This window comes from Natator depressus, chromosome 1 (assembly GCF_965152275.1).
Source record: "Natator depressus isolate rNatDep1 chromosome 1, rNatDep2.hap1, whole genome shotgun sequence".
NCBI lineage: Eukaryota > Metazoa > Chordata > Testudines > Cheloniidae > Natator > Natator depressus.
In genome coordinates, this window is record NC_134234.1 from 318,438,170 (window position 1) to 318,460,325 (window position 22,156).

Genomic DNA, 22,156 nt, shown 5'->3' on the forward strand with positions numbered 1-22,156 from the left:
CATTTTAGGACAATATGCAATTTAAAACAGTTTCTACTCTGCAATTGGACATACAAGCCTAAGTAAACTAGAAATAAGGCACAGGATTTAGGGTTCTTAATAAAATATTTTAAATAACAGAAAACAGAACATAAAAAAGCATTATGGTAAGTTCTCAGGGTATAGCATGTTGGATACATCAGTAAAGATACAAACAAGTTACTACTGTAAAAATTGAGGAAAAAAAGTGAGAAACACTGTTACCCAGTAAAAAAAGTCAAAACAGTTAAATAAAACATTCAGCATGACACTAGCAATTACTAAAAATTAAAGCCCTTAACAAATCCCTTCAAGCCTCTACATACTCCATCCTATGTCTTGATCTAGTTTCATTCTACTTCCTTATTTGCTCCTTATGCTTTTTACCAAATACCTTGCTTTATTGATCCCTACACTTAGTTTTTCCTTTCTTGACTTTGTATCTTCTCTTATGTTACCACTTACACTTGGAAAAATATCTCACTTTCTTTCCAGTAAACACCATCCTTCTATTTAGTAATCTCAAAACTCCCTTCAGGAATAAATCATTCCTTGTTATCCATAACAATAATCTCTCCTCACTCTCTCCCCTTCCTTCCCTGGTCCCTACAGCTTTTCAACATTTAGACGCTCACGAGTATCACTGGGCTGGGACAATCTTTTTAAATTTAGCCTCTCTTTTGGGGCTATTCCTTTTCATACAAGATATTTATTCCAATAAACTTTTTTTAAACTGTTTTAGCCACACATTAAGTACAAAACAGACAAACTTTGAATTACAAAGCTAAAATTACAAAGATTTCTTTTGCTTGTTGCTGTTCTTGCTACTCACGTCTCTCTCTCTCTCTCTCTCTCTCTCTCTCAAAAAAAATCTCATAATGGACATATAACCCCATAACTCACATAGTTTACTAGCATTTGGGGATTAAGAAACTAAGGCCTGGTCTACACGATGGGGTTAGATCAAATTTAGCCGTGTTAGGTCAATTAAAAAAATGACTGCGTCCACATAACCAACACCGTTCCGTCGACCTAAAGGGCTCTTAAAATTGACTTCTGTACTGCTCCCCGACAAGGGGAAAAGCGCTAAAATCGACCTTGCTGGGTCAAATTTGGGGTAGTTCGGATGCAAATTGACGGTATTGGCCTCCAAGAGCTATCCCAGAGTGCTCCATTGTGACCGCTCTGGACAGCACTTTGAACTCCGATGTACTAGCCAGGTACACAGGAAAAGCCCCGGGAACTTTTGAATTTCATTTCCTGTTTGGTCAGCGTGGCAAACTCAGCAGCACAGGTGACCATGCAGTCCCCCCAGAATTGTAGAGCGTAGACTGTTTCTACGCTCTCCCTATCATCTCCATCCCTGAGGTTATCATAGATTAGAAGGCGAAAAAACCGCACTCATGATTACATGTTTTCTGAGCTCATGCAGTCCTCCCGCACTGATAGGGCACAGCTTAATGCATGAAGGCATTCAGTGCCAGAGGCCAGGAAAGAATTAAGTGAGTGCAAAGAGCGGAGGCAGGACGCGATGCTGAGGCTAATGGGGGAGCAAATGGACATGAAGCAGCACCTGTTGGGGGAGCAAACGGACATGATGAAGTGTCTGTTGGAGCTGCAGGAAAGCCAACAAGAGCACAGACCCCCCTGCATCCACTGTATAACCGCCTATCCTCCTCCCCGTGTTCCATACTCTCCTCATGTGGGGGGAGGCTCCGGGCACCTAACCACTCCACTCCAGAGGATGCCCCAAGCAACAGAAGGCTGTCACTCAAGCAGTTTGATTTTTAGTGTGGCTACAATAAGCAACGTGGCCTTGTCCTTCCCACGCCACCTGGGCTACCTTGTCTATTATCTCATTTTTTTAAAAAAAATAATAATGAAGAAAGAATGCATGGTTTCAAAAAAATAGTTACTTTATTTCGAAAGGGGGGGTGGTTGGCTTACAGGGAATTAAAATCCACAAAGGGGGTGACTTTGCATCAAAAAGAAATACATACAACTGTCACACTGAAGCCTGGCCAGTCATGAAACTGTTTTTCAAAGCCTCTCAGATGCACAGCATGCTTTGCTGTGCTCTTCTAATTACCCTGGTGTCTGGCTGCTCAAAATCGGACGCCAGGCGATTTGCCTCCACCTCCCAGTCCGCCATAAACATCTCCCCCTTACTCTCACAGATATTATGGAGCACACAGCAAGCAGCAATAACAATGGGAATGTTGGTTGTGCTGAGGTCTGACCTAGTCAGCCAACAGCGCCAGCGAGCTTTTAAACATCCAAAGGCACATTCTACCACCATTCTGCACTTACTCAGCCTATAGTTGAACTGCTCCTTACTACTATCCAGGCTTCATGAGCCAAGGGAGCAAGGGGTAGGCTGGGGTAGGTGCAACCACATGGTGATGCCGGCTGGGAGAGCAGCCTGAGGCAGAAGCCTCCAGCTCACATGATATTCCAGGCAGGAGTCAATCTCCATGAGACGAAAGTCAAAGAAGAGAATGACCTGGAGTCTCTGTCTCCCATTTGGTGCTCTAAGAGGAGAATAGCCATGTCTGTCCAGGCGCCCGTCGACCTCACCGAGGTCTGCCAGGAGCACACAGAAGACATATGATGGTTATCAGTCCTACTGCACCATCTGCCGCAAAGGCAAGGAGCTGCTGCTGTGTAGCAATGCAGTACCTTGTCTGCCAGCAGCACCCAGGAGACGTACAGTGACAGTGAGGTGAGCAGGCTCCATGCTTGCTGTGGTATGGCATCTGCACGGGCAACCCAGGAAAAAAGGCGCAAAATGATTGTCTGCTGTTATTTTCATGGAGGGAGGGAGACCTGATGACATGTACCCAAAACCACTCGTGACAATGTTTTTGCCCCATCAGGCATTGGGAGTTTAACCCAGAATTCCAATGGGCAGCGGAGACTGCGGGAACACCGCTCTGTAAGTCGATGCTAGCCACGGTAGTGAGGATGCACTCCACCAATTTAATGCGCTTAGTGTGGACATACGCAATCGACTGGATGATTTAGTTGGGGATTGGTCCTGCTTTGAGCAGGGGGTTGGACTAGATGACCTCTTGAGGTCCCTTCCAACCCTGATATTCTATGACTGCATAAAATCGGTTTCTAAAAATTGACTTTTATAAAATCGACCTAATTTTGTAGTGTAGACATACCCCAAGAGGAGGGTCATATTGATTAATTTGGGGAACAATAAGAGTAGGTTTAATATGAACTTTGCTGTGCTCCAAATTGTTCTTCACCTCTCTCTCTCTACTATTCAGGTTAATAGTAACTGAAAAGAACAATTAAGTGAAGCAATAAATAATGAATTGCTCTAGGATTTCATAAAAAGGTAATTGTGTTCCTATTTCTTTTACCCCATTGTAAACTGTATCTTTAAAAAACTGGTCTAATATCAGGTTACATTAGGATCAAAAAACCAAATTGTTTAAGAAACAGTGCAAACATTCACTTACCCTGCAACAGTTCAGCTCCTCTGCTGTCAGTATGATTGTTCCACATTTCTTCCCTGGAATTCCTCTGAAAACAAACAGCAAATATATACCTCAGAATGATTTAATATTATTTAGCGAAAACTTCCCATGCCAGCAGCCAAAATCCCACAGACATGATTTTAAGTGTCTTATCATAAAGGAAAGCTTAAATAATTTGTATTTCATGGCTAGGAGGTATAAAGCCATAAATTAATATCTTCCATGAGACAGGCTACAGCTACCTCAAGCTGAACACTAACATGTGCCATTGCTGGTCAGACTGCTGAAAGAGGACTTGGCCTTCTTGTATTTTAAATAGTATAATTGGTACCTTAAAACACAAGTGTTTGTCTCCCAACTGTGCTGTGCAAGGATTGGGGTTAAAGACAATGAACAGGCTCAAAGAAAGTGAGAGAGTATCTTGGGAATGTGGTAAATGGAATTTTATTTATTTGATAAAATAATTAGTTTAGAGCTATAAATTAGAGAAGAGATAGCAAAAAATCTTCAGATGCAACAGGATGGCCATTTCAACTCTTCTACTGTGTGTGCTAAACAAAAGAGCTCCTGAGAAGTTGGAAAAAACTGCAATTCAATAGTTTACAATCATAGAATATCAGGGTTGGAAGGGACCTCAGGAGGTCATCTAGTCCAACCCCCTGCTCAAAGCAGGGCCAATCCCCAATTAAATCATCCCAGCCAGGGCTTTGTCAAGCCTGACCTTAAAAACTTCTAAGGAAGGAGATTCCACCACCTCCCTAGGTAATGCATTCCAGTGTTTCACCACCCTCCTAGTGAAAAAGTTTTTCCTAATATCCAACCTAAACCTCCCCCACTGCAACTTGAGACCATTACTCCTTGCCTGTCCTCTTCTACCACTGAGAATAGTCTAGAACCATCCTCTCTGGAACCACCTCTCAGGTAGTTGAAAGCAGCTATCAAATCCCGCCTCATTCTTCTCTTCTGCAGACTAAACAATCCCAGTTCCCTCAGCCTCTCCTCATAAGTCATGTGTTCCAGACCCCTAATCATTTTTGTTGCCCTTCGCTGGACTCTCTCCAATTTACCCACATCCTTCTTGTAGTGTGGGGCCCAAAACTGGACACAGTACTCCAGATGAGGCCTCACCAATGTCGAATAGAGGGGAACGATCACGTCCCTCGATCTGCTCGCTATGCCCCTACTTATACATCCCAAAATGCCACTGGCCTTCTTGGCAACAAGGGCACACTGCTGACTCATATCCAGCTTCTCGTCCACTGTCACCCCTAGGTCCTTTTCTGCAGAACTGCTGCCTAGCCATTCGGTCCCTAGTCTGTAGCTGTGCATTGGGTTCTTCCGTCCTAAGTGCAGGACCCTGCACTTATCCTTATTGAACCTCATCAGATTTCTTTTGGCCCAATCCTCCAATTTGTCTAGGTCCATCTGTATCCTATCCCTCCCCTCCAGCGTATCTACCACTCCTCCCAGTTTAGTATCATCCGCAAATTTGCTGAGAGTGCAATCCACACCATCCTCCAGATCATTTATGAAGATATTGAACAAAATCGGCCCCAGGACCGACCCCTGGGGCACTCCATTTGACACCGGCTGCCAACTAGACATGGAGCCATTGATCACTACCCGTTGAGCCCGACAATCTAGCCAACTTTCTACCCACCTTATAGTGCATTCATCCAGCCCATACTTCTTAAAAGGTGTACTGTTTCATGAGAAATTTGTTTGGACAAAACTCCAAAAACAATTTGGAAGATAATGCAATTCCTTTATTTTGTGACGTCTTACTACAAAGTGCTTAGTTATGTATAATTACTACCATTATGTTAGCAGCAGTACCTATCAAATAACTTTTAATGCAACAAACTAAAAAAATTAGCAAGAGAGGAAATAATTAGGGCTGTCAAGTGATTAAAAAAATTGTGAATAAGCGCGCTGTTAAAAAATAATAGAATACCATTTATTTAAATATTTTTTGATGTTTTCTACATTTTCAAATATATTGATTTCAATTACAACACCGAATAGAAAATGTACAGTGCTCACTTTCTATTTATTTTTATTATAAATATTTGCACTGTAAAAAACAAAACAAATAGTATATTGCAATTAACCTAATACAAGTATGTAGTGCAATCTCTTTATCATGAAAGTTGAACTTACAAATATACAATTATGTAAAAAAGGAACTGCATTCAAAAATAAAACAATATAAAAACCTTTGGTGCCTACAAGTCCACTCAGTCCTAATTCTTGTTCATCCAGTCGTGAAGACAAACAAGTTTGTTTACATTTACAGGAGATAATGGTGCCCTCTTCTTATTTACAATGTCACCTGAAAGTGAGACAGGCGTTCGCATGGCACTTTTGTAGCCGGCATTGCACGGTATTTACCTGCCAGATATGCTAAACATTTGTATGCTCCTTCATGCTTTGGCCACCATTCCAGAGGACATGCTTCCATGCTGACGATGCTCATGAAAAAATTAAAAGTGAGCTGTAGCTCACGAAAGCTTATGCTCAAATAAATTGGTTAGTCTCTAAGGTGCCACAAGTACTCCTTTTCTTTTTGCGGATACAGACTAACATGGCTGCTACTCTGAAACCTTAATTAAATTTGTGACTCAACTCCGTGGGGGAGAATTATATGTCTCCTGCTGTTTTACCCACATTCTGCCATATATTTCATGTTTTAGCAGTCTTGGATGATGACCCAGAACATGTTGTTGTTGATTTTAAGAACATTATCACTACAGATTTGACAAAATGAAAAGAAGGCACCAATGTTAGATTTCTAAAGATAGCTATTGCAATTGACCGTAGGTTTAAAAAGCCGAAGTCTGAGAGGGATGAGATGTGGAGCATGTTTTGGAAGTTTTAAAAGAGCAACACTCCACTGTGGAAACTATAGAATCTGAACCACCAAAAAAGAAAATCAACCTTCTGTTGGTGGCATCTGACTCAGGTTATGAAAATGAACGTGTGTTGGTCTGTGCTGCTTTGGATCATTATCGAGCAGAACCCGTCATCTGCATGGATGCATGTACTCTGGAATGGTGGTTGAAGCATGAAGGGACATATGAATCTTCAGCATATCTGGCATGTAAATATCTTGTGACGCCGGCTACAACAATGTTATGCTAATGCCTGTTCTCGCTTTCAGGTGACATTGTAAACTAGAAGCAGGCAGCACTATCTGCTGCATCACACAGTAACCAATTCTAGCCATCTTGGCACAAGGAGGCATCTGATCTTAAATTTGTCATCAACCTGAGGCTGAAAATTGCCCATCCTGTATATCACTAAAAGAAAAGGAGTACTGGTGGCACCTTAGAGACTAACCAATTTATTTGAGCATGAGCTTTCGTGAGCTACAGCTCACTTCATCGGATATCACTGTATTCTGAAGTGTGGATTCCACATTTGTGAGACAAGGAATAGAGTCAGAGTCAGAGTCAGAGTCTCTCCCTCTCCCAAAAAACATTAATACAAAAATGTTTTAGTCAAAATTAATTAGCTCTTTGTAAAGTCAAAAAACTAATTATTTCTCCCCCCCCCCTTCAGAATTTTCATTAATCCAGTTAATTCTCTCTAAAATGAATTTCATAAGTAGTAAAGGGTTCTGATTCCTGGAATAGATCATCTTGCAAGATTCTCACTCCTGGGTTTCAGCATCTAAGTTTGATATAGGTGAAACTGCCTAAAAGTACTATTGTCTCTTAAGAGTGTGAGCCAACCTTTCCTCCACACACTTCTTACCTGCACCTACAACTACTGGCTCGAACATTACAATTAGTTTGTGACTGACCTCCCTCAAATTAAGCCAATCACCATCTATTTGAAAAATCAGGCCTCAAAAGCAGAAATAATAAACTCAGTACATGTACATACATAACATAATCAGTAACTAACGAACAAATATACCACACTCCAAACTCTGAGCGGAGACGGGAGAGTGAGAATCTTGCAAGATGATATCTCTAATGAAACACAATGGAATCTAAGTCATTTTCTGTCCTCTGAAGATATCTGTGCAAAATTCTTACTCCTTGAAAGCAATGAGCTCAAGGATGTCCAAAGGAAAACATTATATAGTAACTACTAAAATGGCTGAAAGAACAAAGACAAATACCATCAAGGAAAAAGGTTTCTGTGGCTTTTTTAGTTTGCTTTTTTAAAATAAGAGGTAAAAATTACCTCCCAAACACATCAGCCTTCACCAATAAAAAGCTGCGAAGATGTAGAACATGACCCAACCACCAGAAAAACCATTCCAAAAATCTTATCAACTCAGTGGAGGGACATGCTGAAGAAACAGAAATTCCAGAAAGTGGGAGTGACAGGACTCCCTTGGAAACAGAACTACAGAACTGCAAGATCAAAGCAGAAACACTCTGTATGGTCTTCAAGCGTGGTTAGAGAACTGATGCACTCTCCCTTTAAGACAGGCACAGGGAATGACTCTCTTGTATTGGCCACCTCAGAGACAGACAGCAAGAGCAAGACAGCATGTATGCCAACGCAGTGAGCTGGGCTGCTTAGGCCAGAATATGAATTTGTATATAAATGCTCTTCTAAATAAACCCTGTTTAGTTTACCCTATCCTGTGTGGATCTCCATTCCTGTGAGCAGTCTGAGTGAAGACAATACAGAGTCTTTTGAGATAGAGTACAAGCAGTACTGTCTAGTAGAGCTGGACAGATAATTGATTTTTCAGATTGGCCCACAAACTTTAAAAAAAAATTAGAAAAAATATTTTCTGTTCTGAAAATGTTTGGAATTTGTCAGCAAATTGGAAATCTGTTTCAGGCCAACAAATGTGTGTGTGTAGTCCAGTGGTTAGGGCACTTCCTGGGATATGGGAGACCCAGGTTTGAATCCCCTCTCTTTAGCAGGGACTTCCAACTCAAGTCCATTAGGTCTTCCCCCTGCCAGATGGGCATCTTAACCATCAGGCTATAGTCTATTTTGCTCACAGTCCCTCCTAGTGAAACTGTTCACTGGGCCAGAGAGAACAATACTATAACCAGAGATGCCCTTTACAGAGGGCAGGGGGGCACCTGACATCGCCCCCCCCCCCCCAGTTTCATACCAGAGGTCTGCTCGTGGTGCACACTGCAGTACCATGCAGTCAGGTCCCCTTCTCCAGGAGCTGGGGCTCTTCTGGTCAATTTCCTCTGCCATGCTAGCTCACCCACCCTGCCCCATTGTCTGCCTCCACCAATCACTAGCTGAGACTGTACGGAGTGACAATCCTCCTAACCAATAGTAGTGAGGCAGTGAGCAGCGCCTCTGGGGGTGGAGCACGCAAAGAGGTCAGTCAGAGTGGGAGGGGGAGCATAGGGTACCCTGTGGTAGTGGTAAAAGCATAAGGTACCCTTTGGTGGGGGCGAGTAGGAGGGGAGGAACACAGGGGCCCCACTGGTGGTGGTGGGAGTATAGGGTACCCAATGGTGGGGGGGGGGAGGGAAGAAGCAGATGGCCTCCAGTGCTGGAGGGAGCACAGGGTCCCCCTTGGTAGCAATGGGAAGGAGAGAGAGAGCGCACATGGCCGCCAGTGGCGGGGGTGTTGGAACCTGGGGGGGCCAGTAGGTTTGGAAAGGGGAGAAAGTCTCCAGGGGAAAGGAGAGGTGAGCGAACAGGTCTTTCCCCTGAGGGAGGGGCCAGTGAGCGTAGGAGGAGCAGCTGAGGGGGAATAGTCCCTGGGGCAAGGATCCTGAAGGAGGGGGAGCTGAAAAAGGGTGGAGGGCTAGGAACAGCTAAGTGGGTCTTGGGGGTCTGTTTGTCCTCAGAGGAGCAGGAAGCACCCTCACCTATCCCTGGGAAGAGACCAGTGACAGACCCTTCTGGTCCAGAAAAAATGGTTACCTACCTCGTAATTCAAGATGTGTTGCTCATGTCCATTCCAAGTAGGTGCACAGTCGCCAGAAGAAAAGGAGTACTTGTGGCACCTTAGAGACTAAACCAATTTATTTGAGCATAAGCTTTCGTGAGCTACAGCTCACTTCATCGGATGCCAGAAGGTTTTTCCCCTAACAGTACCTTTAGGGTTGGCTCAGGTGCCCTCCAGAGTCATGCCTTCATGAAGCTGCATATAGGGCTCTGCCCTGCAAACCTGCCACCTCTCCAGTTCCTTCTTGACAGATTACTCTGACAGAGGTGAAGGCAGGTGGGTCTTGAAATGGATATAAGCAACACATTTTGAAGAACAATGGTTACGAGTGGTAGGTAACTGTTTTTTCTTCTTTGAGTGCTTGCTCATGTCGATTCCAAGTAGGTGACTCCCAAGCCTTACTTAGGAGGTGGGGTTGGAGTTCATGGAATTGCTGATTGAAGCACCGCTTTGCCGAATGCTGCATTGTTCCTGGCATGCTGGGTAATGGCATAATGAGAAGTAAAAGTGTGGACCGAGGACCACATTGCCTTTCTACAGACATTCCTGGATAGGGACTTGGGCCAGGAAAGCCACCGAGGAAGACTGAGCCCTAGTGGAATGAGCAGTCAGCGCGGGGGCAGGTATGTTTGTTTGCCAGATCTTAGCATGCTTGGATGATCCATGATGATACCCTTTGGGAGGACACTGGGAGGCCCTTCATCCTGTCCACCACCACCTCCACAAACAGCTGGTTCAATTTACGAAACAGCTTTGCTTGCTCAATATAAAAATCCAATGCATGCCAAATGTCCAGGGAGTGGAGCCTCTGCTCCTGATCATTAGTGTGAGGCTTCAGGAAAAAAAACTGGGAGAAAGATGTCTAGGTTGGCATGAAAATGCAAGACAACCTGAGGGAGAAAGGCCAGGTGCGGTCAAAGTTGCACCTTATCCTTGTAAAAGATGGTATACGGAGGGTCAGATGTGAGGGCCTTGAGCTCGGACACCCTTCTAGCTGAAGTTATTGCAACCAGGAAAGCTACCTTCTATGATCGATAGAGCAGTGAGCATGTCGCCAAGTGCTTGAATGGAGGCCCCATCTGCCTTGGGGGCACCAGATTAAGGTCCCAAGCCAGGGTTGGTTGCCGATCCTGTGGGTACAGCATATCCAGTCCTTTAAGAAAACACTGCACCATTGGGTTAGCAAAGGCCAAGCAGCCTGCCTCTCCTGGGTGGAATGCCGAAATGGCAGCCAAGTGAACCTTTATTGATGAGAGTGACAAGCCTGCTGCTTCAAATTTAGCAGGTAGTCCAAGATAAAGGGTATTGAAGATTGCGTCGGAGAGGTATGGCTCTGCAAACACCAAATCCAGAATCTCTTCCACTTGGCTAAGTAGGTAGCCCTGGTGGATGATTTCCTACTGCCAAGGAGTACCTCCCTAATATGATCTGAGCATATGAGCTCTATCGGGTTTAACCATGCAGCTTCTAAGCCGTGAGGTGGAGAGATTCGAGATGTGGAATGCTGGGGCCGGCCACGATGCTGGGTGATCAGATCCGGAACTAAAGTAGGGCGATTGGGGTGTCCACTAATAACTCCAACAGGATGGTGTACCAATGCTGGCAGGACCAGGCTGGAACCATCAATATCACTGATTCTGCGGATCTTGAGGAGGACCTTGTGAACGAGCGGGATAGGTGGGAATGCGTAAAACAGGTGGTCCAGATGAACTGCACATCAGTGTCAGAGAGCTGATAGAAGCGACAGCTCTATTGGAGACCAGAAGCCCTGAGTTCTGTGCTCTCTGAGGTGTGCTCCCCACCCTACTGCTGATGCATCAGTAACCAGACACAGCAAGGGGTGCTGTTTGGAGAAAGGGATGCCTGCGCACACCATTCACATGTCGACTCACCACTGAAGAGTCTTGAGAACCAGCAGTGAGAGTGTGACTACTCTGTCCAGACTCTGTCTGCCCAGTCAATACACTGATGCTAGCCAGGCCTGGAGAGATCTGAGCCTCGCGCGTTGCACTACATACATGCGAAATGCCATGTGCCAGAGGAGTTTTAAGCAATTCCTTGTAGTCCAGCAGTAATCATGGGGTAGTGCCTGAGGTCTTGTATAATGTCGTGCATAGCTTGAAAATGGCACTGTGGTAGGAAAGCCCCAGCTTGCCTCGAGTCTAACACCGCCCCTGTGAACTCTATTCTCGAAGTGGGGGTTAGTCAACTTTTGCACATTCAGCAAGAGACCCAATCTGTCGAATGTGGACCTTATCAAATTGACCTGTTGTTCCACTTGCATCCTGGAACAGCCCTTGACCAACCAGTCGTCCAGGTATGGGAATACCTGAACGTGCCTTTTCCTCAGGAAGGCGGCTACAACTGACATGCATTTGGTGAATACCCAAGGGGCCGATGACAGGCCAAAAGGGAGGACTATGAAATTGTTAGTGAATGCTACAAAACTTAGGAACCTCCTGTAGGGCAGGATTATGGAAATGTGGAAGTATGTGTCCTTCACGTTGAGGGTGGCATACCAATCCCCTGGATCCAGGAATGGGATGATGGTGGCCAAAGAGACCATACAAAACTTTAGTTTCTTCATGAACCTGTTGAGGTTGCGCAGACCTAGGATGGGTCTAACCACAGGTAATTTGGGACCACCCATTGTAGGAATGAGATAGACGGGCCAAAAAGAGTAGTAACGGATCCAGAATTTGCGTTGGTGTATCGCCCCCGGACACATCTTCAAAAAGTCTGCCTAGGACCTGGGGGTTGTCTTGACGATCCCGACCCCTGGCTGTTAGGGGGTTGAGACTGGTGATGCCAATGGCTTCTGCCTCTTCTTCTATAGAAGTCCCACCTAGAATGCCCCTGATATGGGCGCGGCATAGGCAGGGATTTAAAATGCTTGCGCTGTGTGGCAGGTGTGTGATGCCCCAGAGATTTGAGAGTGGCTTGAGAGTCTTTTAAGCTATTCAGCTTTGGGTCAGTTTTCTCTGAAAACAAGATGGAGCTCTCAAAAGGGAGATCCTGAATAGTCTGTTTAATCTCCTCCGGGAGGCCTGAAGCCAGGAGCAACAAAGCACTGCAATCCCCGAAGACATGGTGCGGTTTACTGAGTCTGCTGAGTACATTGAGGCCTGCAATGAGGTCCTTGCCACAGCCTTGCCCTCATCAACCAAGGCCAAGAACTCAGACTTGGAGTCTGCTGGCACAAACTCCTTAAATTTCAAATTGCGTCCCAGGATTAAAAATTATAGAGACTTGAGGATTCCCCGCTGGTTCACAAAGTGAAGCTAGAGCCCTCCAGTGGAATGCACCTTCCTCCCAAAGAGATCCAGCTTCTTTGTGTCCTTTGCCCGGGAAGTGGGTTCCTGTTACCCTGCCTCTCCCGCTCGTTGACCACCGCCACCACCACCAAGTCCAGTGGGGGGCACGTAAAGAGATATTCGTACACGCTTTTTAGGAGTTCCAGATGGGCTCAACTATCCGGTGGGCCAGGCACCGATGTTCCCGCTACTGCCTCATCGAGGAAGGATGATGAGGAAACCCGGGCCAGTACAGGGCCTTCTTGCCCGTCCGGTTCCTTGAAGCATTCCCAGTTATCTGTAACTGCGCCCATCTCGGGGCAGACTGTGGTGCCGACTGCAGTGCCAACAACTATGTCATCCACGGTGCCGGCAGCATCCTGGATGGCGCTCATCCATCTGATGCAACCAAGAAGGATTGAAAAGGAACCCTGGGATTGATGGTATGTCCACGGGGTCCAAAAGGCTACAGCGCTGGCATCTGCCACTGCACTGGCCATGGCACGGGTGGAAAGGACTGTGCCATCTCCAGTCTCTGGGGATGTCTCTGCCCTCCGTGCCAGCTATTCCTGGAGACATAGGGCTCCACCTCCAAATCTGCAGAGGAGTCCAAGCGCAGAGACCATGGTGGAGCAGTGCTGGACAGTGCTGGGGAGAGGGTGAGCAGAGACACATGATTGCCGACTTGCTCCTGGGATGGCACCGGCAGTCTTTGCAGTGCTGGAGGCTTCAGGACTGATGATCTCTCATGCTGATTGGGAGAGTGCAGGCCCGCCAGGGCTATCAGATCCCTGGCTGCCTCAAAGGTCTCTGGTGTGGAGGGGAGATTTAAGTCCTCCACTTGACCCTCTTCCACAGGTGCTGGCTCAACGGACCAGCGTGGGCCTGGAGTCAATGGTGCTGGTGACCCCAGAGTCCTTTCTCAGTGCCACATCCCTGATCAAGGCTGATGCGCTGCACACCAGTGCTGAAGAACCAGGTGCCGGATCCATGGGGCTTGACTCCGACTGCGGCCACAGGGCTGCCTCCATCAGCAATGGCTTCAGCCTGTGGTCACTCTCCTTCCTGTTGCCAGGGCAGAATCCTCTGCAGATTTTGCAACTATTCATTTGATGGGATTCCCCCAGGCACTTCAAGCAGGATGTGTGTGGGTTGCCTCTTGGCATCAGCTTCTGGCCAACCCCAGACGGCTTAAACCCCTGGGACCGAGGCATGCCCCGGCCCTAAGAATATGAAGGGAACCCCTGCTAACAAGGGGGTTCAAAAAAAAATACACTACACTATACTAAGAACTATTAACTATTTAAACTATTTACAGGTAGGAAGTTAGAGTCCACTAGGGGATTGCTTGAAAATGAAAGAGAAGAGAACGCTCCAATGACTACTACTGGTGATAAGAAGGAACTGGAGAGGCGGCGGGTCGGCAGGGCCCTATATGCGGCACCATGAAGGTGCAACTCCAGGGGGCGCCTGAGCTGAGACATCGGGTACTACCAGGGGAAAAACCTTCCAGCAACTGTGCACATGGCACACACACACCTACTTGGAATTGACATGAGCAAGCACTTGAAGGACCATCATGTTCATTAGCAGTTGCAGTTTCAAGAACAGGTGCGCTTCAAATTCTGCTCACAGGTGCTGAGCTTGTGGGGGATGAAGGATGTGCTTCTGGCCAACACAGATCAATCTGTACTCCACCAACATCCCATCCACCAGTTAAGTCCCCTTCAGCTACCACCAGTGGGCATCTCAACAGCTGACCTATATTATAGTAGTGCCCAAAGACCTTAATCAGTATGAGTCCCCCATTGTGCTAGGCACCCTACAAACCATTAAGAAGGCCCAGCTCCTGCCCCACAAATCTCAAACTACTCCTTATACTTCCATATGGCAGGCAGCCAAGTATTATTATTCCCATTTTACTGCAATGGAAACTGAGACACAGTGTCCAAACATAGAATGGTACTTAAAACAAACAAACAAACCAACCAACCAACCATACATACCAACTCTAAATAATAAACAAGACTCAATTTTTTCCTCAAACTTTAAAATGTGTAATTTTCTTGATGTCTGGTTTTAAATATTCTCCTCTGAGAACTACAACTCAATCACTGTAGTGTGGTGTTTAAGAACCTTCTGGAAAGCAACTAACTTTTAAACAGAAGTGAAAGTGACTTGAAAGTGTCAGTTTCACTCCTGTTAAAAGTCAGTTTCTAGTCTATTATTATTTATAGAGGCGTAACACCCCTAGAGCCCCAGGCAGGTGCAGTATAAACTCACGGGGCCTTGCCCTTATAGGACGTTTCCAAAAGTTAAATGATGTATTCCAAGCTTGGTGAACCGCAAAAAGTAGACTAAATGATAGAAAGTAATCTAGATTTGTATACAATTGTTTCAATTATTGTATTCAAGAGTTAGTAACAGAGTAAAAATATACATTAATATTTTAAACCTAACCACTGTCCCGATTTTTAGTTCTTTGTCCTGCGTCCCAACCGATGCACGGTCGGGACGCCATTGGTCCCAATGTTGCAGCTTTGGACACTTTTTTTTTGCTTCCCCCATATGTTCCGATATTTTGTGCGTTTCATCTGGTCACCCTACCAGTGTCCCTTAAGTGACTTGGCACAAGATGTCAGAACATGTTAGTATTAAAGCTGAGTGGGTCTAATACAGGGCTTCTCAAACTGGGGGTTAGGACCCTTCAGGGGGTCGTGAGGTTATTACATGGGGGTCGCGAGTTGTCAGTCTCCACCCTAAACCCCACTTCGCTTCCAGCATTTATAACAGTGTTAAATATAAAAAAGTGTTTTTTTAATTTATGGGGGGGGGGGGGATTCGCACTCAGAGGCTTGCTGTGTGAAAGGGGTCACCAATACAAAACTTTGAGAACCACTGGTCTAATAGTTATTTAATTTTCTTTATTTATATAGGAGTTAGATATAGTGCTCCTGTCAGCTAATTTCTAAGTTATTCTCTGCCAAGAAGCTAGAGAGTTTTCAGATGCCTCAGTAGCCCCTGGAATCATGATTAAAGTTGCCTCCCTGCCACCAAAGTCTGAAATGGTGACCATGGCTACAAGGTGTAGGTAGGTGATGTGGATTCAAATCTTCTTTCTGCCTACTTCAGAGGAAGGATTTTAATTCACATATTCTGCCTCCCAGGTGAATGCCTTTATCACCAGACTATAGAGCCACCCTCTCTTTTTCTTTGGCCCAATTAATATTTAAGTATTTATACAAATTAGAACAGCTTCAGTAGAAGAGATTGAAAGTATCCCACCCCGGAATAGTCTATATCCTGGTGGCTAGGGCACTTATCTGGCAGGGGAGAGATCGAAGTTCAAGTCCCTGCTCCACAGTGGGGATTCAAAACCTCAATCTCCCCCATCCCAGGCAACTGACCTAACTCTCTCTCTCTCTCTCTCACACACCCCTACGTCTCTCTCTCTCATTTTTGTTAAAGCTAACCCTGAAAACACTTTTCCCCAGCCAAAACTATTGTGTCACATTGACAAACACTTTCAGGTTGACTGAAACTGAACTCCAACCAACTATCACCCAAAAAGTTTTGCCCAGCTCTACTGTCTAGTGAATATCAAGACGGTCATTTCCATTTCAGAAGTACATTGAGAAGGATGGGATCTTTGACCGACCATTTACTAATTTGTATAAAGGTCTGCGGAGGTGATTTGCAAGGGTGTTTTGTAGACTGGTCAGATGGATAAACACTAGTGTAATGTGGTAATGTAACCACCATTCCTATATGTACATTGCTTCTTGGCAGAGAGGGAATGACTTCATCCTTCCCTGTTTGTTGATGTAGCACATTGCCCTGGTGTCATCAGTGAGTACTTGGACAGTGAGACCTCAGGAGGATAGAAAGGCGTTCAGGCAAATTGTGTTGCTCTGAACTCTATTATGTTTATATACAGGCAGGCCTTCTATGGCGACCATTTCCCTTGAACTTTTAAATGGTGGGCTCTCCATCCCAGAGAGTAGGCATCTGTTATCATGGTCTTGGTGGGAAGTGATACAGAGAATGGAACTCTGCTGTGTATTTGGAATGGATCTGTCCACCAACGTACAGAAGATAGGACTTCTGCAGGGGTGGTGACCAGTCGGTCTGTGCTGATATTATTTCTGGGATATGTATACTGATTTTAAGCAGTGTTGCAGCAGCCAGAGGGAAAGTCTGGCACGCTGTGTGACACAGGTGTATGCTGCCATGTGCCTCAAAAGCTTGAGATGTGACCTCGCTGGGGTGGGGGCATGTGTGGAGCTTGTTGATAAGGTCTACCGTGATGTGACAGAATGCTGGGAATCAGCAACTGAAACAGCACTCTGCTCAATGTTGAGCCAATTAGGCCAGGGAGGGCCTGATTAAGGGGAAAAGGAAAAAAAAAAAAAAAAGAGTTCCTGATTACCAGATCAGGCTGGGGCTGGGAAGCTAATGAGCTAATTATCCCATTAACAAGGAGACTGGATAAAAGAGCACAGGAAGAAAGTGGAAGAAGGGAAGAAACAGGAGACACAGAAAGAGAAAAAAGGCTAGAGGGCCTGACAAAAGGGAGTTCTCTGGAAGGAAACATTCCCCCTCCCCTTTTTGTAGAAGGGGGAGTAAAGCTAGATAGCCTTGAAAATACTATGTGAAAGGTGGTGGAGTGAAACACAATAAACAAACTACACTGTGGTATCTACAAAAGGGAAGGTCTTTGAGCGGTCTCTGTGCAAAGCAAAGAGGACAGAGCCAGGAGACCCTGCACACGTGGGGGCTTGTCCAGTATCCTGCCTTTATCCAAAGAAATGGAAAGCTTGATGGGCGAGCTGGTGTAAAGGTTCAGCAAGTCGGGAGATGGAGGAGAGGGCTGGTTAAACAGCAGAAGGAAATTCAGAAGACCTTGAAGCCGTTCCAGCAGCCCCACCACTTGGAAAGACAGTCCTTGTTTGCCTGGCAGGCTGAGCAACAAAAAAGCCTGCCGGAATTTATAAGACAATAATCCCAGGTGAAGCAACAGCTACTACCAAGGGTACTGAGACGTGCAGCATGAATCAGCATTCAGGTGCCTGGGAGTAGGTGTGACCTTAAGAGCCCCTCAATGCCCACTGTCAGAGAGCCCACTATACGGTGAGTCATATCGGGCCTGACACATTGTTGTTATAATACGTACCCAAAAAAAGGTACCTTGTAAGGTATCATATGTAAACCAGTGATATGCCGGTCAGGAATATCACTGCGTGATGTATGTCTGGGTTGCGTACAAACAGATATGCATGTGTGCTAGAATGAGGCAGCAGTTAATGAAAAGTACGTTTACATATAAGGTAAACAAAGCAATCAAGCTAAGAAAAGGCAGAGGACACAGTTTAATGGGGACAGTCTGCACCCCCAAAAATTATTCCTGGCACTTGAGACAAAGACAATGGACTTTGAAAAATATAAGAGGAACAAAAAGACATTGTAGTGATCCATCACTTCTGGAACAAAGGGGACAGTACCCGATGATTCTGTGGAAGCTGGATCCCTGGCCTGGAGATGCTGGTAACATGATATGAAAAAACTGCTTAGGCAAAGAATGTAATTTGCCAAGATTAAGTTTTAGTTGCCAGGAAGTGTCTTTTGTTTTGTTTGTAGCTATACCTGTCTCTTTTTCTGTTGCTTAGTATCACTTAAATTTGTTCTTTATTAACAATCTTATCTTAGTTTTACTATAAACCAGTTCCGTGCTGTTATATGAAGGGTGAGTCTTCAGCTAAACTAAAAGCTAGTGTGTGCTCTGTCTCTAACTTCTGTGAGTGTCCAGTAAGAGGGACTGCACACTGCAGAGAGATGTCCCTGGGGAACTTGGGACTGGGGTTCACTGCTTGTTATCTGCAAGGCAAGGTTTAGACTGGCACAGCTTTGAGGAGTTTCCAAAGCAAGCAGACAGACAGTCTGGTGTGTCGGGGAGCTGACACTCAGCATAGCAGCAGCCAAACTCTCATTTGCTGAGGCAGAGGGGTAAAACAGTGGCTTGTGGTTCTGGTTTCCTAGAGAAAAGCATCACAGTAGGCCTTTGCAAGATGGGCCCTGTGGATGACCCTAACAGGTTTTTGATCACTTTTGAGTAGGTGTGGGGGCAGAATGAGACAGGGGAATATGGGCCCTACAAGGGAAGCTCAGGCAGTCTACATGGCTCTCAGTGACCAGCAGGTAGAGGATTATGAAGCGGTCAAGGCAGCCATCCTCAACCAGGTGGGGCTTTCAACAGAAAGAAATACCAGCAAAAATTCTGAGACACAAGATAGACTGGGAGATTATGGCCCAGGGCATTTGCTCAAAAACTGCCAGACTGGACATCTCACTGGCTGAGGTCAGACACCCAAGGTATGAGCAATATCATGGATACTGTCATATTTGAACAGTTCCTTCAGAGAGTCCCTGGAGAATACCCAAATATGGGTCAGGCAGCATCAAACTGGTTACCCCATATACAGCAGTTAAACTAACAAAAGAGTTTGTAGAGGAGGACATTCCCAGAGGGAGCTGGTAGTTTAAGGGGACTGACACAGGGAGGAAGACCAGCCAGCATACATCTGGAAAGGACACCAAGAAGAAGAAGGCCTCTCCACTACTAGAGGAGCACCCATGGGGTCTCAGGCTATTGTGTTTACCAGCATGGGCAGCAGGAACATATTAAAAGAGCCTGCCCATAAATGGAGTGTGGGTTTACAGAAATCTGTGGTTGGGCCAGAACCCTGGGCAGGGAGAAGGAAGGAAGTTAACAACTTTTTCTGTGATGTTGGGAAAGAGATATCAAAGGGTCTGGTGAACCCTTCCTCCATCTGTTCACTAATCAGGCGGGAGCTGGTGAAACCCCATTGGCTAATTTACGGAGCAAGAGAGAAGCTTGAATGTATATATGGGGGTAAGAAATTTTTCCCTATGGCACAGAAAGTTTGTAGGAAGTTTAAATGGAAGCGGGTTGCCAAACCCAGCTGAGTTAGGCACAGACCGGAACCCCTTCCCACTAGGGAGGCAAAGGGGTGTCGCAATCCCAGAGGGAAGGTGTGAAACCCACAGTGAAAGGGAAAAAAAGGAGTTGTTAAATGTAAAAGGGTTGGAAAATAATAAACAGGAGAACATGTCAAAGAGAAAATAAAGAGAGGGGTGTGCCCAAGAGAAAGAAAGAAAATAAAAGAAGGAAATAGTCTCAGGGGATAAAGATAACCTGAGCTCATTAACAGAGGTCGAGCAGTTATCAGAACTCCCACCTACAGAATTCCAAAAGGAGGGATCCCAAGAGGTTCAGCAGGTTAGGGGAACAAGCAACCATGGGTAATCAGGAGGAGGATGGGCACCAGCAGGTCCTTCCACTAAATAAAGAGGACAAGAACAAGGAGAGTTCCCCCCGAGGTTGCCCCTGGTGTGAAGACCTGTGGGCTGAAGTGGAATTATGGGGGTAACCTCCACCAGTCAAATGTGATTTTGGTGGGTAAAGAATAGATGGGCCCTACATGGGGATCCTGGATGACCACCTTGGGGGCAAAGAAAGGCTGAAGTTGAGTAGCACTTCTGGTAAAGTGGGGAAAGCATGGGGAAAGGAATACATTTCTGTCTGGCAAAGGGGGCAAGCGTTTGACAGAGTTGAACCAATTAGGTCCTCAGAGAGTGCCTGACTAAGGAGAGTTCTGATTATCAGATAAGGTTGTGGCTGGGAAGTTCATGAGCTAATTAGCTCATTAACAAGGAGACTGGATAAAAGAGCACAGGAAGGAAGTGAATTGGGAGGAGAAAAGAAGGAGTAAGAGAAAAAGGATAGTGGGTGTTGACAAAATGGAGTTCTCAGGAAAGACACCTCCCCCACCTTCTGCAAAAGGAGTAATAAAGGTGGATAGCATTATAAATACTAAGACTTCATTACGAAGTAAAAGGTGGTGGAGTGAAACAGTAAACAACAAGGTGGTATCTACAAAAAAAAGGTCTCTGAGCAGTCAGTGTGAAGCAAAGAGGATGGGAAGAGGGTGACCCTATCACATGTGGTCTGAAAACATTGAGATAGACTCCCAATCCACAAGGGTTTACCTATCAGAGCTCTGATTAACTCTGTAGACTAGATCAGCATCAGAATAATTTTGTATTGTAAGTGAAATCAATATATTTGAAAATGTGGAAAACATCCAAAATATTTAAATAAATGGTATTCTATTATTGTTTAACAATGCGATTAATTGCAATTAGTTTTTTAAATCGCTTGACAGCCCTAATATTTAACAAATTATTTAACCAGATGGCTCACTACTAGCTTTATCACCGGTCCAGTTCTGGTCTTCTTCTATCCTTAAGTAGGGTCTGGTTAATCAATTTTATTAAAATTCCAAAGTTGTACACCCCTGTTCACTGCTGCCAGAACAAACTGCTTTAAGGTTTCATGGATTCCAAAGCCAGAAGAGATCAATGTGATCATATAGTCTGACCTCCTATATAACACACACCACAGAACTTCCTCAAAATAATTCCTATTTGAACTAGGGCATATTTTATAGAAAAAACATCCAATCTTGCTTTACAAATTGCCAGCGATAGAGACTACACCACAATCTCTGGTAAATTGTTCCAATTGTTAATTACCCTACAATTCTGCCTTTTCAACTCTACCATATCCGTCTTGTAATGGGACCACTGTTAAGATTCTTTTTGTTTAAAAGCTCCTTCTTATTGTCCTTAAGCCTGCTGGCCATAAATTTCTCCTTCTGTCTCTTATGTTTTTTCTTCATGTCCTTTGGTTTCTTGATTAATTTTGTTCCCAACATCTGAATCTTGTTCCCTCTTTTCACCTTCCCCTTTTGTCATAAGTTAAATGCCCTTCTGACTACTTTAGCCAGCCTGTCCCCAAGAAGATTGGCTCCCCTTCTACTGAGATGGAGGCCAGCCAAACCATACAACCCCCTCCCCCATTAGAAGGTGAGCCAATGTTCCACAAAACCAAAACCACCTATCCTATTTTCTCTTTAATGGTTCTCCATGTGCAGGAGACTTCTCCCTCTACCTCCTTTTTCTGGAGGAAAGGGTACTCGCTCTGTCCAGGGAGGAGGCGCCTAGAGAGTCCCTAGGATGGATAAAAATCAATGATTTAAAAAAATAAATAAATAAAAATTGAATTTTTTTTTAATTTAAAATCGGATTTTTTTGATAAAATGCTTTTTGAGGAAAAAACCTACCTAAAAGATAGTTTTAATTAAGATACATTATAGCTCAAAGATATCTCATCATGGAATAGGGATTATAAATTCTAATTCTATAGTATGACAATATATTAATGTAACATTTAAGAAAAGTTTTGTAAATGAGTTCCAATAGTTCATGGATTAGGGACCCAATCTTATGGGGTTCCAGGGGCTTCTGTATAGATTATTTAGGTTAATCTTTCTATCAAACCAATGGGACTCAGTGCTCAGTCTAGAAGATACCATCAGAGATGC

General features: G+C 44.9%; 1 protein-coding gene across 3 annotated transcripts in view; it reads right to left on the bottom strand.

Moving 5' to 3' along the window:
- CPNE8 (copine 8) overlaps positions 1 to 22,156 on the bottom strand; it is a 285,766-nt gene that overhangs the window by 173,907 nt on the left and 89,703 nt on the right. For all 3 annotated transcript variants that reach the window (XM_074942429.1, XM_074942430.1, XM_074942431.1), the window contains exon 7: positions 3,492 to 3,555. In XM_074942429.1, the coding sequence (XP_074798530.1) occupies positions 3,492 to 3,555 (64 nt within the window). The remainder of the gene's footprint in view (positions 1 to 3,491; positions 3,556 to 22,156) is intronic.